This window comes from Sceloporus occidentalis, unplaced genomic scaffold, assembly GCF_023333645.1.
Source record: "Sceloporus occidentalis isolate IW3139 unplaced genomic scaffold, rSceOcc1.0.p SCAF_3, whole genome shotgun sequence".
Classification (NCBI taxonomy): Eukaryota; Metazoa; Chordata; class Lepidosauria; order Squamata; family Phrynosomatidae; genus Sceloporus; species Sceloporus occidentalis.
In genome coordinates this window covers 241,462,260-241,477,892 of record NW_028316983.1, presented here as the reverse complement: position 1 = coordinate 241,477,892, position 15,633 = coordinate 241,462,260, and the positions used below count along the sequence as shown (strand labels likewise).

General features: G+C 38.3%; 1 protein-coding gene across 1 annotated transcript; it reads left to right on the top strand.

Annotated features, from left to right (window-relative positions):
- The first annotated feature begins 5,372 nt into the window (after window positions 1–5,372).
- On the top strand, window positions 5,373–7,042 carry LOC149317673 (uncharacterized). Its single transcript, XM_089518961.1, has one exon. It carries the CDS (start codon window positions 5,373–5,375, stop codon window positions 6,168–6,170), a length of 798 nt encoding a protein of 265 aa, XP_089375087.1. The 3' UTR covers window positions 6,171–7,042.
- Window positions 7,043–15,633: the final 8,591 nt, after the last annotated feature.

Below are 15,633 nucleotides of genomic sequence, written 5' to 3'. Positions count from 1 at the left end.
TGCTGCCGATAACATGTAAAATAATAATTTACCATATATTTTCCCCCAATGATTGCTCTATTATATTAAGTAAAAAGATTTCTGGGGAGAATTTAAGAGAAAGGGATATTGCTTTTTTAATTTCAAACATAATCAGTTTCCAAAATTGCTTCGCTTTTTCACATGTCCACCACATATGGTAAATCGAGCCCCTTTCCTTTCCACATTTCCAACACTGATTACTACAGTTGCTAAACATTTTACTCATTTTTTTCTGGCGTTAGATACCATCTGAAATAAACCTTATAATAGTTTTCTCTAACATTTTGGCAGCAGGTGTAACTTAATCTTTTTCTCCATGTGAATTCCCATTGTTCTAGTTCAATTTTGAACCCAAACTTCTGACACCATCTAATCATGTTGTCTTTAATATATTCATCTTCTGTATAATATTTAAGAATACATTTATATAATCTTGCCAATGGAGATTTCCTTTCCGACATTAATTCCTGCTCTAGTTTTGAATCTGCTGGGCCTATCCCAGGTTGTTTATTATCCATAAGAAAACGCTCTCTCAATTGTCTGTAGGGAAACCAAGTAAAATCATAGCATTGCTCATTAAGTTCTTCACATGTTTTTATTCTATATCTAGTACCCTCTAATTGAGTTATGTCTTTATAAGTTAGCCAATTCATTTCTTTCTTTCTTTCTTTCTTTCTTTCTTTCTTTCTTTTTTTTGAGTTGTATTTAAAAAAAGCTTCTTGAGTAGACACCCAAAGTGGGATTTTAGAACAAATCCATTTTTTATATTTTTTCCATATTCTCATTAGAGGGTACCTTACAAAATGATTGTTAAAGTCCTGGTTGACATTTATCTTTTCATAAAACAAGTAGGCGTGACAGCCAAATCTCAAATTTACCCCTTCTAAATTTAGTTGCGAGTTCAAGACCAGCAAAAGGGCCCAAGCTCGACTCAGGCTTGTATCCTTCCGAGGTCGCTAAAGTGAGTACCCAGACTGTTGGGGGCAAATTAGCTTACTTGCTGTTCACCGCTATGATCTTTGGAATAGCGGTATATAAATAAAACATATTATTATTATTAGTAGTAGTAGATTTTCATTTTTCAAAATAAGCCATTCTTTTACCCATATTAAACATGCTGCTTCAAAAGACACACTTTTATAACCATCTACCTCAGGAAGAGAACAGAAGTGCTATGGTATCATGCGGAGAGGCAAGGGGAAAATCAGCTCTGTGTGACTCTGACTCAGCTTTCTTCTGCCATGCAATAAGGCTAATGTTGACTTGAAGAGGTCAACTAGTTGGAAATGGAGGATGTGCTGGAAACATCAGTGGTTGACTGTGGGCAAATTGAAAGCTTCCTGAAATTAAAGGGGAGGAATTTTGCTGAAGCACTTATTAGCGGGGTGTCACTTGCCTTAATCTTTCCTTTTTATTTCCTTAATTTTGCTTTTTTTAAACACAATCTAAAGCACTAACATTGTTTTTTGCTAGTTCAGTTTTGAAGCAGAAGCAGAATTCTGTATATGTTCAAGTATTGTCTGATGTACATGGCCATAGTTTATTAAGACCTCAGGCAGAGAATAATCCCAGTCCTACGACCTTAGACTCTTTAAAAAACATGCAAAAGTAGAGCATGATAGCAACTCATTACAAATATTGAGCTACTTTGGCAATATCCATGGCATAACTAAGGGTCAAATAAGAAATTAAGGCAATATCAAGCTTTCTCTCCAACAATGGGAGAAGTATGTCTCAATAATGAGACTTACCAATTAAGTCCCTGTTTATGATCCAGTGAACCATGGCAAAAGAAAGCACACAAAATGCTGGTGTGGAAAAGCACATGCTATGACAAACAGATGTCTCTCACAACTTGAGGAGTATCTCTTCTAAATGTATTATAAACTTATAACACAGTTTCACTATATTTGCAGTATAACTGTATTTTCCAGTCATTTTATAGGGACTTAATTATGTTAAGTTCCATAGGCCAATGGCTTCTAGCATTCTGATGTGCGTTGGGAAAAAAATAATCCAAAAGTATGTATTTTAATTACTTTGAATAACAAGAAAGTAAAACATTACTTTTTCAAAGGTAACTGGGGAAAGTAACTAAATACAATGAGGGTTCTGAAACTGCAACAGAGACTGAACCTGCGACATTATGCATATAAAGCAAACATTCTGAAACTGAAGTATGAGTGCACCTAGTTGCACAATTGTGCAAGCCTCATAAATACCTTTTAGCACATATTGTCATCTTTTTTATAAAAATGTTCCTTGTCAGAATTAGTCCAGGGATAGTCATACAGTTGGGTATGATTTGTTCTTTCCTCCGCAAAACAATCTCAATTTTGTAAGTTCTGAAACAGTAAGGTACAATGGATTCAACCCGATCTTCATCAGCTGTGGTTAGGCAGGGAGGACGCTGAAAGCAATTTACACACAACAATCCATCATTTCAACAGTGAAACTCTTAGGCAACACTGTTTACATTTTAGTGCAACAGATATGCATTATTTATATATATATATATATATATATTTAAAAGGTGCTATTTCTATGTGTGTTGTATGCCTTCTGTGCTTTCCTTTAAAAATATAAATATGAAGTGTCTAAATTATTGGGATTGTAGCAAATACATGGTATTCCAAAAGGAAAAAGGAAAAAAAAGTGTGATGCTTTGTTTCACCTTTGAAGGAGAAATCCCTGAAGCATTTTGCTGGCAAATAAAGACTTTTGCCAAAATATTTGAAGACGTTTGATTTGTGGCTTTGTCTTTTTCATGCTGGATGCATTATTGTTCTCTCCCAGCCTCCCACTTTTGAAAATAGAAGACAGTTTTTGTTGGCATTGTTTCTGCTGCTGTCATTTGTGAACGGTTTATTTTCGCAGCATGTCTTGTGGTGCTATTTGACAAAGGCAGTTGCTGCTTCATTTTCTAACAGCATATTAAATTATTTCCCATGTAGTTGTCCAGTACATTTGTATCTACTTGTTGTTGTTGTTATGTGCCTTTAAGTCATTTCCGACTTAAGGTGATTCTAAAGCAATCTATCATAGGGTTTTCCTGGCAAGATTTGTTCAGAGGAGGTTTGCCATTGGCTTCTCCTGAGGCTGAGAGAGTGTGACTTGCCCAACGTCACCCAGTGGGTTTCATAGCCAAGCTGGGTCTTGAATCCTGGTCTTCACAGTTGCAGTCCAACACTCAAACCATTATGCCATGGTGGCCCTATTTCATATATAATATGAAAAGTTCCAAGTCTTGGGCCTGGTATACACCACCAGGATGTGACGTCCTGCACGGTCCCAAGCCCTAGTACTTTTGGGTGGTGGAGTAATGGCGGCATCCCATCCACCAGGGCGCTGGGAAAAGAACCTGGAAAAAACAGTTACTTTTAACTCCGGAGGGATGTCATGTGGTCTAGCGGCTGTGGCATCCCTCCAGAGTTAAAATGAGTGCCTGCAGGTGGTCTGTGCTGCACCTTTGTTCTGATTGTAAATACAAGTCCTTCAAACTATTCCTTTCTAGGATTACTTTCAGGCTACGTGTTTAAGCCACACTGGTAATTTTCCACAAGGAAAATTAGGGATTTAATTTGTCCATTATTGTTCAGCAGCTCAAGTCTATAATGCAACCCACTTTTCCAATACTGTGATCTGAAAATGGCAAAAATCAATTTCAGAATCTGGATGTTATCTAGTCAAGTCAAACCCTATTTCATTGTTTTTATTTTCATTTTCAATACCAGCTTTCCAAGGAAATACAAAGTTTTTGCATTTTTAAAAAGATCACTCTTTTTAAATATTCACTGCAGAATTTAGGCAGCTTGACATCACTTTAACTGCCATGACTCTATCCTACAGAATCCTGGGATTTGTAGTTTGGTGAGACACCAGAGCTCTCTGACACAGCAGACTGAATATCTCACCATATTACATATCACAGAATGATAGAGTCAAGGCAGCTAAAGTGGTGTCAAACTGTTTTAATTCTGCCTTAGTCTTTTTCATTGCTTTAATAATGAACAAACTTTGCTACATTAATGAATATACTCTCATGAATGGCAAGACAGTTTATAAATAGGGCAGAGTTGTGCTCTAAAAAGCTTACAGTCTAAAATTTGAAACAGGGAAGACAAGAGAAGAAGGAAAAGTTGATAGAGACAAAAAAAGATCAAGGAGGAACTGTGTGTTTATTTCAAACTTTACCTTTACAGGCCCCAAAATTGAGAAACATGCAAACATGCCCCATCCTATGTACTATGCATATACTTTGGACACTGTTTATGCAACCTCTGTAGCTCTTCCCTCTTCCCTCACTGCCCAGCTTATTGGCAATGGTAGCTGGCAGTCTATGGGACAGTGAATTTACTCTGGGATTTAATTCGGATTCAAACAGAGCTATCCAAGGTGCTCTCCCTATTTGGAGAATAGGGTTCAGGGGCTTGGGAACAAAGTTTATCACCTTGGATAGATCCTCAGAATTGTGGACTAAAACTCAGAATGGATTTATCTTGCCACAGTCATCAGAGCTACAGTTGCCCTGGGAAAGATTACAGTGGGCCCTTTACATTTGATGGGGTTCGAAGTAGAGCATGACCCTATGGTCAACTTCTGGCAAAGCTGTTCTGGAGGACCTAGAAATTCCTAGAAGGAACATATTAATGAAATCTGCAAATATTGAAATCCACAAAAGTCAAAGCCACCAATGTGCAGTTTAGGAAGACTATTCTGTTAATTTGTCTGTGTTTTATCTTCTGTCATATTTATTTATTCGTGCTTTAAATTGTCCATTTTACCAAATCTGCGCTCTCATAACTTCTTACACTAAGATGTATTTGCATTAAAAGCAGTACAGCATAGTAAAATACAGGTTGAGTCTTACTTATCTAGAATTCCAAAATCCGAAATATTCCAAAAATCAAAAGTTTTTTTCAGATATTCCTGTGGCTCATCATCCTGTTTATACAGGGAAAGGCTTATGCCTTATCTTGTGACCTGTGGCAAAACAGATTGTGAAAGGTGAGCAACCAGTGTCTCATGGTGAAAACAATGAAGAAAGCAGAACAGTAGTTTCAGGCTGGGGGTGAAATGGAAGTTTATTTTACTTCAACAAAGCATTCAGGGCTTGGCTGTGTACTTTCTGTCAGAAGCTATACTAAAGATGATGAACTTTAGCTCTCTAGAGACATGTTTACCAATCAGATGTAGCCAAGCAACCTAAAGTTTCTGTATGTGCATTGATATTATGAGGGCAGGATCAAGGAGGAGAACTCAGACAGACAGAGTTTCAAGTGATGAAAATCAACAATAAAGGCTTACATTGAGAAATGAGACCTTTTTTCTCTGTTCTTGCTACTGGAAAAATGAAACTAGCCTACAGCACTTTCCCACCTCTCAGCTCGGATCTTCAGTGGAAATACCTGCTAGAACGTGACCCTCAGCATGAAGGTGGGAAAAAACTCAAGTTGGAAGGCAAGGAGTTGATGTCAGTCCCTCGCCAGCTCTTTGCACTAGAAGGATTGCAAGTTTTAGAAATGAGCCCAGAACGAGAGAGCTGCTTGAGGTATAGGCTGGATCTCATCCCTTGTGAAATTGGCCATTTGAGGAACCTAACCCTGCTCTACCTGGACTCCAACAACTTGAAAGAAGTCCCTGTTGAGATTGGCTTGTTAACCAAGTTGGAAAGACTTACTCTCAGTAACAACAGCTTAACGTCTCTGCCTGAGGAAATTGGAGGCCTCCAGAGACTTCGCAGCCTCCATTTGGCTAACAACAGCCTGGCAGAGCTTCCAGTAGTTCTTTGTCAGTTGTGGAACTTGGTCTTCTTAGATGCCGCCGACAACCACATCAGCACCATCCCTGACCGCATCCACCAGCTACAGAAATTGGAGACCCTCCTGTTGCTTTTCAATTCCCTCAAGCATTTGCCAAGGGGTATCTGTTCTTTAAAGTCATTGAGTACCCTCTGGTTGGGCCACAACAAGCTAAAGGAACTTCCATCCAGTTTTGGTCATCTGGTTCATCTGGACTGGGGCTTGAATTATTGTTCATGCAATTTTGAAGGAAACCCATTGAAACACCCACCCCCTGAAGTATGCAGTGGTGGACCTGCTGAGATCAGAGAGTATTTTGCCTCAATGAAGAAAAAGAGGAAGATCTGAGTACACTGAGTGTTGGATTAGAACTGCAGGAGACCATGGTTCAAAAACTCATTCAGCCATGAAAATCCACTTGGTGAGTTTGGGCAAGTCACCCTCTCTCAGTCTATGGTGAAAAGGCAGTGAGAAAACTCTGAATTAATGTGGCCAAGAAAACCCTATGATAGCATTATCATAAGCTGGAGTCAAGTTGAAGGCACATAAAAACAAGGAAAGGAATAGAAATTTTATGCATGTGTTGCCTGGGGAAGGAGTTATTGAACTGGATGAAGCATGCATCTATATCCACCCGCCCACACCAACAGAATACAGGATATGTACCAACCTGACTACCTTTCAGATCTTTATACAGAACTGCACCATGGGACTATTATATTTGGTCATGATATGGACACTGAAACCTGACAGTTGAAATCTGTGGTAGAGGAATGATGACCTCAGATTGAGGGATGGGTGAGAATTTGGTTTGGTTTGTTGTTGATAAGAGCTATATAAAATGTTATTATGTAACAGATGTAACACTTGGCAATATATACTTAGACTTTGCTATTGATGACATTTTAGCATATGTGAAGTAAGCAAAGGAAGCAAGATTCTCTACATTTTTAAGGAAAAGGTTAACCCCAAAGCAGAGCAGCTGAGAGAGATTGTTGTCATGACAACTAAACAATATGCATATCACCTTTGAAATTTGGATGTGGATCTGTGGAGATATGTGCATATGTATGTGAGGCTGTGTATGTGGGAAAGATGGAGTGCATGTCCTGCAGGACTAGCCAAAGGAAGAGAGAGAAAAAGAAAAATGAAAACTTCAAGAGACAGAGGGTATTAATACACTGCAGAAATAAAGCAGCTTGGTAACACTTTAAATGGCATGGCACCATCCTGTGGAATCTTGGGATTTGTAGTTTGCTGCATATCCAGCACCCCCACTCAATGGAAGGCACAGGGGTTCTTGCCTGGGAGGACTACCATTCGGACAAGTTTGCATTGTCCCACTTCTATTCTCTAGCAGAGGCCAGAGATTTGGTCTTATTGGGTAGCAGGCTGGCTGGCCAATGTCTGGATTCAATCCCATGCACGTGCCAACTAACTGCAGCAATAATCAATAAATAGTTGTGGCATTTTCCATTCCAAAACTGTATATGGGTTTTTCTTTGGTGGAGCAGACTCATCCTTGGTTGTGCAGCATACATGCCTGATCTGATTCCAAACGTTTATGAAATATGCATACCTTCCAACTGTCTCAGTTAATCCTCTGGCAGCCTACTTTTTCAGCTCCTTTGAAAATGTTCCATTTTCTCTCTTCTTCTTCTTCTTCTTCTTCTTCTTCTCCCTTAGTCCTCAGCTCACCTAAATTGCAGCAAAGGAGGGGAGACACTAATTTTGGCCAACTTCCCTCCTGCTCACAAGACAAGGTGAGGTTGATCTGTGACATCTAGCAATCCTAATTCCAGGTGTAAACATCATAGCACAGCGCTACCCCAGTTCTTCAGTATTGGGAAGGTTGCAGAAAGATGGAGCAGCATCTAGTGGAAATGAAAAACCATTGCGCTCTTTGACACATGATCATGCTAAGGCTGGTATAAAAATCCCACACCTCTAAAACATTGTGAGAATGAAGTAAAAACACAGAAGCTTCTTTTATAGTTTAAGAAAACTGCTGGGAAATTGGGGAACAGGTAAAAAATTCATCAGGATAAAGTTTTCCCATAATTTTCTCTATCCATAACCAGTTTAATGGCTATATTTGTGGAATTTGCAGGAATTCCTACAGGAACAACTGGCAAACATTATTGGGGAACTTTCCCCACACAGCCTTCTAGTTAGCCTCTTTCTATTATTCTCCAGATTGTTTTCAGCAGGTCCCCCACCCCTTTCATTATTTTGCAAAGGCCTGAAAGTTGACAAGTCTGAACATAGCCACACTATATGTCTAAATAGCATTACTTGCCAGAGCAAACATTAACTCAAGATGATGTCATTGAAATGTTATTACAAATCTATTCTTGCCAGGCTTAGCCTGTGCTGCTTTGTAATATTAATTGCTCAGCTCCTTCTTGCTCCTTTTGTTCTTGATCTCTGCTGATGAAAAGTTTCAACCCTCTGCCAAGCTGGAGCTTAAATTGACTACTTTGGAGTGAGGTGCAGATCCTGGACTATTCAGACATTTCATACAAAGATTTATTTATTTTAGTTTAATTTACTTAATTTATATCCCTCCTTTTTCCTAGTGTGGGACCCAGGATGATGTACAACACCTTAAAAACACTATACAATTGAAATTTATAAATGTTAAAATACAATTAGATAAATTTAGAAATACAAATTAAAACAGCATTAAAAGGTATTTAAAACAAGATGAAGTATATTATTTTAAAAACCCTACATCTCTTCCCCATTAAAAGCTCTCTCTGGTGTCACCAAATGCCTCCTTAAAGACAATAACAATAATTTCTTTGTTGATGGAAAACAGGACTATTTCTGCAGTTATTCTCTCCATATTTCTGCAAACCTAAGTGTTCTGAGGAACTATATTGTGTAGAAAAGCATGATGGTTCCCTTCCCCTCAAAACAATGGATGATATCCTGTTGTTGTTTTTGTTTTGTATGCATAGGTTCCATTAGGATGTGGTTACACTTTGTTAGTCATTATATAATTTCCAAATTAAGTCCATACTGAATATGGACATTATATCATGCACATGCAGTTGCACATTGCCAATATTTAGCAGAAGGGCTGCACACTGCAACCACTTAATTACATAAGAGTAAACTATGCAAGCATTATGTTGGTTTTTCTGAAGATGCCAGCCACAGATGCTGGTGAAACATCAGGAAGAAACTCTTCTAGAACATGGCCACATAGCTCGAAAAAACCCATAAAAATTATGTTGGTTCCAGGATCATGTGTTTGTTGTTTTTTTATCTGTGTAACATAATCCTCTGAAACACCTTGGAACATTCAAATACTGACGGAAAACTTCCTCCAAGTTTCAGTGCTCTATTATATTTCCCCCAAAGTGTTCTTTTTTTCCTGTCAGGAAGTCCCTAAGATAAAGTTTCTATGTAGGGTTATGAAAGCTGGACAATGAAGAAAGATGACAGGAAGAAAATCAACTCATTGGAAATGTGGTGTTGGAGGAGAGTTCTGCAGATACCACGGACTGCTAAAAGACAAACGAATGAATCTTAGAGCAAATCAAGCCTGAATTCTCCCTACAAGCCAAGATGACTAAACCGAGGCTGTCATATTCTGGACATATCATGAGCAAACATGATTGACCAGAAAAGACCATAATGTCTGGGAAGGTAGAAGGCAGTAGAAAAAGAGGGAGACCACATATCAGATGGATAGACTCAATAAGAGAAGCCAAAGCTCTGAGTCTGCAAGATCTGATAAACAGGGATAAGGCTGCTTGGACTGCATCCACACTAAAGAAATAATCCAGTTTAACACCATTTTAACTGTGATGGCTCAGTGCTATGGAAATAGAAAAGGCTAAATATATCACAAAACTACAGATTCTAGGATTCCATAGCATTAAGCCATGGCAGTTAAAGTGGTCTCAAACAGATTATTTCTCCTGTCCAAATGCAGTTTTGGAGGTCTTTCATTCATAGAATCACTGTAAGTCAAGGTCAACAGATAACAACAACAAAGATTATAATGCTGGATGGTGGCTAGATGTAGATTTACTGGCTATTTCCATAGATCACATTTATTTACAAAAGACAATGATGCTTGGTAAAGTGGAAGGCAACAGAAAAAGAGAGAGAACACTGTACAGTTGGATTGATTCATCCAAGAAATCACAGCTGTCTTGAGTTTGCAAGATCTGAACAAGGCAGGTTGTGACCAGGATTAGAAGTCTCTCATTCTTTATCACACGTGAGGAATTTCTCTTAATTTCGAATGAAAAGAAAGTGGGCCAGAATGCATTCACGTGAATTTGCTAGTTCAGCGAATTTATGTGAATACGAATTGCCTTCCCACTGCCAGAAAATAGCATGCCATTGCCTGAATTTGCATGTGGCAGTCTATCACGCAGTAACGTTAAACCCCATGATTGCGTTCAGATTGCCATTGGATTATACTTCCAATTTCCCTTGTCTGATAAACTCCATAGGATCCCCATAAACTGGAATTTCATTGTGTGACTGGGAAATAAATGCTTGGGAATATTCTTTCTATGTCTACTCTAGAGCAACTGCTGCAATGGCAACCAAACGACAAAGAAAGATAGGGGGAAAAAGACCTCTGAAATTTTGCAAGAATGTCTTGCAGTGCTGTTTGAATTTTAAGTGTATTTTGTGACTTAATATCAGTGTTCTCATTCTTCAAACTTCATGATCACCTGATTTGAGGAGGACTGATGTTGACCTGATTTCCCCCCTCCCCAGTTTTGTCTTTCTTGTGTCACAGTTTCCCCCTTTTGTTTCTTTCAGTCCTCCTACAGTCTCAGCCTTAAATAGCCATTGCACTATTTCTCCTGTTTTTTCTTTTTCTTCACACAAGGGTTAGAGGATCTAATGTAAAGTCAAAAGCTTTCATGGCCGGTATCCATAGTTTTTTGTGGGTTTTTAGGGCTGGCCATGTTCCAGAAAAGTTTCTTCCTGACGTTTCGCCAGCATCTGTGGCCCAGCCACAGATGCTGGCGAAACGTCAGGAAGAAACTTTTCTGGAACATGGCCACATAGCCCGAAAAACCCACAAAAGACTCATCAGAATCGTTTTCTTTCCTATTTAGATAAGACATAAATTGCCTTTTTTTTCAAACAATCATTTATCTGTCATCACAGTGGCTCATCTCTTAGATGCACTGTTGTTTCTCCTAGCCTATTTTTTAAAGCATTTCCGCACCTCTATGTTCCTGGTTTGAAGTGGTTGTGTCCAAAATGAGGGATGCTCATTAACCATCAATTATTATTATTATTATTGAACTTTATCTAAATAGTGCTGTAGATTTACACAGTGCTGTACGTACAATTAAAAAATCAATAAAATTGAAACCTGCCAATGGCGTACATTTCATTTATTATTTATTTATTCTATTCTACAGGATATTTATTTACATTCCACAGGATAATAACAAAATATGTATAAAACAATAGATAATAATGCAAGATAGCATTAGATAAAACAAGCAAGCAACAAATTAAAAACATTGAATATCACATATCAAAGCAAGCTTTGGATTGTATATTTTAACCTTGTAAGCTGCCCTGATTGCATTTTGGAGAGAGGCGGGATATAAATAAATTTAATTATTATTATTATTATTATTGTTAGATAACAATGTGATGAGACAAAAGCTGCCTCCATACAAAAGGTGCTTAAAGGATAGTGGCACAAAATGCTAAAGCTCTGAATGCCATCAGCAAAGATGCATAATGCAATAGGGTGCCATTCATGGAAATGCAAAATCTATCAAAGATATTCACTGAAAGAAAACTAAGCAGTGTTTGCTGGAATGTCATTCTATATTAGAGGAGGCCATGTGAGTTAGGTATGGCCGTAATACTCTCAGTCCTTTGAAGCTCAACCCACTTTCCCTACACCTGTGTGGAAGACAATAGTTGATCCAATGTTTGCAAGTGTTTGTAAGTGGAATATAATGCCTTGGAGAGTGGTAGAATCTCCTTTGGAGATTTTTAAGAAGAGGATGACCATCTGTTGGGAGTGCTTTGATGGTGTCTTCCTGCATGGCAGAAAGGGTTTGAACTGGATAGCCCTTGAGATCTCTTCCAAATCTATGATTATATGATGATTTTTTGTTGTTGTTTTAAAAAAACCAGAGGCAAGACACCTCCTGAACATGTGCAGAGACAATTGATGTGCAAGTCCTTTTTTAAAAAATTTTTGCTAACCAAGTGGTTTTGTGCATAATTGTCTCATAGCTCCATAAGCATAAAGTCTACTACTTCTGCTCAGTTGAAGAAGCTGGACCATGTTTTCCCCACAAACATCTACTCCCCCCCCCAAAAAAAAAAGTTAAGGATTTCACAATGATTGGTTTCTTTCTTTCCCCCACCCTCAGCTAGATGTCTCAGTGTGTCAAGGCATCATTCCTTGTTAAGGCCAAGGAAATTGGTGAGTACCTTTTGCCTCCGTAGATCTTGGCCTGAAAGAAAAGAGAAAACTGGGGAGGGAACAATGGCTCAGCTTTTTATTTCTCCCTGCAGCGATCCTATTGCCTCCATGGATGAATATCAGGTGTTGTAGGCTATATTTCAAGGGAAGGAACACATGTTTATGCACTGAAATAGGATGCTCCTTGGTTTCTTTAATTAAGAATTTCCCGGCTTCAATAAAAGTGCACTTTATTAATAAATCTTGTTTAATCCAGCATGGCTTGTTTGCTCTGGAGGTGAATTACCTCTTCCATGTTCCTTAATCAAGCCTTTCCTCTGCTTCTTACTTTTCCACTTGGTGGTTGTTTATTTCACTCCAGCAGTTTACTGGCATGAAATCTTTATGGGGACGTCATGTTTAACACCCAGAGAACACTGATCTGGGACCAGGCATTGGAGGAGCACAGTTGGTGGCAGATGCATCCTTCCATGTGTAGAGCTGGTGTTCCTATGGGTGCACCACATGAGTGGCATTTGCTGATTCAGGGCTATGTGATATGAATTTTTAATATTCATATGTAGATTGCAACAAAAAAGTAGATGTGTTGGAGTAGGACATTAAAAGGCAACAATATGTCCACCTTTGCCCACGACATGACCTACTTTCTTTTTCATTCAGTTTACAGTAACAGTAAAATACCATGACTGAGATCCTACATTGTGCGTATGACTCCACACATTCATATCTTCCAGATCCCCATTAAGTGTTGCTATGCTAACTAAATAGATGGAGAGAGGTAGAAGGAGACATGACTAAGCACTAAGAACTTCCTCCCATCCCTGTTGTGGTTCTTCAAAAAGAGAGGAATGCAGATCTTCTTCCTTTCTTTCTGGAGAACTCCAGCAAGAATTGGAGGCAGTTTCTACTGACTGTTCCCTTCTCTCATGCTTTCTCCTCCCCCTCTTAGTTCTCTGGACATCTAAGGCCCACAGCAGCATCAGATACAGTAGGTCTTGAGAAATTCTGCAGGTTGGAAAGGGCTTTTAAATAGAGCTCAAGGAGCAAGTGAATAATCTCTTGTGCCTCTTCCAACCCCCCCCCCCCCCCACACACACACACCCTCAAGTTAATCATGAGTATGATACTAACTGGATTCCAGCCTATATTGATCTTAAATAGATTGTAAGCCATTTTGCCTTAATACCCTAAAAGCACCAGATCCCATTGGATCTTGGAGGCTATGCAGGGTCAGCCCTAGTTAGTACTTGGATAAGAGACCATGAATGAATATCAGGTGTTGTAGACTATATTTCAAGGTAAGGAACTAGCAAAACCACCTCAGAGTATTTCTTGCCTAAGAAAAAACTATAAAATTGATAGGGACACTAAGTTGATAGGTGATTTAAAGGCACACATATAGCACACAAGCCCTTTTATTCCAAATACACTCAACTTCCCTCCCCAACGGCCTTGAAAAATTAAGAATCACAAGCACTAGTAATTTCCAGTCATGAGTTTCAGCTGAAACTCTGTCCTAATATCATAATGAAGCATCCACTTGTCCCCTGAAACAGTTGCCCTTTAGAGGAACAGCATGCCTAAGCCTCCAGTCGCAGAAAGCTCTAGTGCATCACCATTTTTAAAACTACAGTTTCTAGAATGGCCATTTAGGCTGGGAGATTCTGGAAGTCATAGTAAAAATAAATTAAAAATAATTTGCAAAAAAGTACATTTTGTGAGCTCTCATTTTAGTGCTGCATGTGGATCAGGGCTATGGAAATGCAGGGTCTCTCTGTAGAGGCCACTGGACCTTCATGGGGATAAACTGTGCTCTCTGCTTAAGAAAATAATCCATCCTAATTGAATTTCAAATCTTTGAAAGTGTTGTTGGTCCAATCATTCCACATCGCATCTTGGCTTCATCAAATTTTCAATTTTCATTTCCGGACTAGTCCAATATCAAATAATGCCAGTGAATTAATAACAAACTACAAACTTTGATGATATGCAATAGATTAGAACTGTCCATTACAAGTTTGTTCATTCCAACCTCTCCAAGATATGGATTTTGTGTAAAACTACTCCCCCCCCCCCCATGAAACAAAGTGTACACATGTCAAACACAGAAAGACGGGTTCATTGATAAAAGAAGCAAACAACCCATCTGATATTTGGAATTTTATTTTATTTTTTTATATGAAGGAAATATAATAGATATAATAGAAGGAAAAAACCCAGGTATATTATATTAAGTGATAATAGTTCTAAACGGGATTATTTGGTTTGATATTGTTGGAGAAATCAAAGAGATATACACAATTGTTTGAGTAAGTTTATTTGGGGTATTTTGGGTTTGGTCCAGATATGTAGGGACCTCCGCGTTCCTTCCCCATTTTCAAAAAGAAAAAAAAATTGTGTATTGTATACAGGCAAGAAGCAGTAAGAAATCAGGATTTCAACACAAAGAAATTTATTTTCGGTAACAAGACAGGAAGTAATGACGCCAAAAACAACGGGTGTAAATGATATATTGTTTACTTTTGTATATTTTGTAATCTTGTAAATTAATGCGATACTATAAATCTAATAAAGTTATATTAAAGTGATATTTGGAATTTTAAAAGTCCTTGCAAAATGATAGTCGCTATCATAATCTTGTGCAATTTAACTGTTTGCACACACACACACAAATTATTTTTAAAGAAATGCAAGAACAAACTAGAATAAGTGACAGTTCACTTCAGTTGGCCAGTCACATTGTCTGGGCTTCCAATAAACTCAACATTATATCCTTCAGTGTATCCCATCTCCTGCTCAGTGCTCAAAATACCAACTCTCTTCTCTCTTTCCACAACCAATCATCTATAACCTGTCTCCTTCTCACCTAACGTTAAAACCAGCCACAGCTGCCTTGTGTTAATCCCTGGTTCTCATCAAATGACCAATAACCTGCAACCTAAAGCTAGAACCATTTATCCTCACTCACCAGAGTCCTGTGAGAATACTGATGAGATATCTTTTCGTCAATGTTACCACATCTTGGTCCTGATGGCATTTACTTACCAGTGAGGTCTGAAGCTGTGGATTGAGTCAGTCAAAGAAACCACAGCTCTGAGTTTGCAAGACCAGAGCAGGACAGTTGATCACCAGGAATCTTGGAGATGTCTCATTCATAGGTTTGTCATAATGAATGAATGAATGAATGAATGAATGAATGAATGAATCTTTATTTTTATACTGCCGTTCCTGTGATCATATGATAAAATACAAGATACATCGCATAAATCCCCAATACAAAACATCATTAAAATCCATCATTCATTCCTAGTAATTAAAAGCAATTAAAATCAATGAACAATCCAAAATACAATCACACAGTCTACACACAGT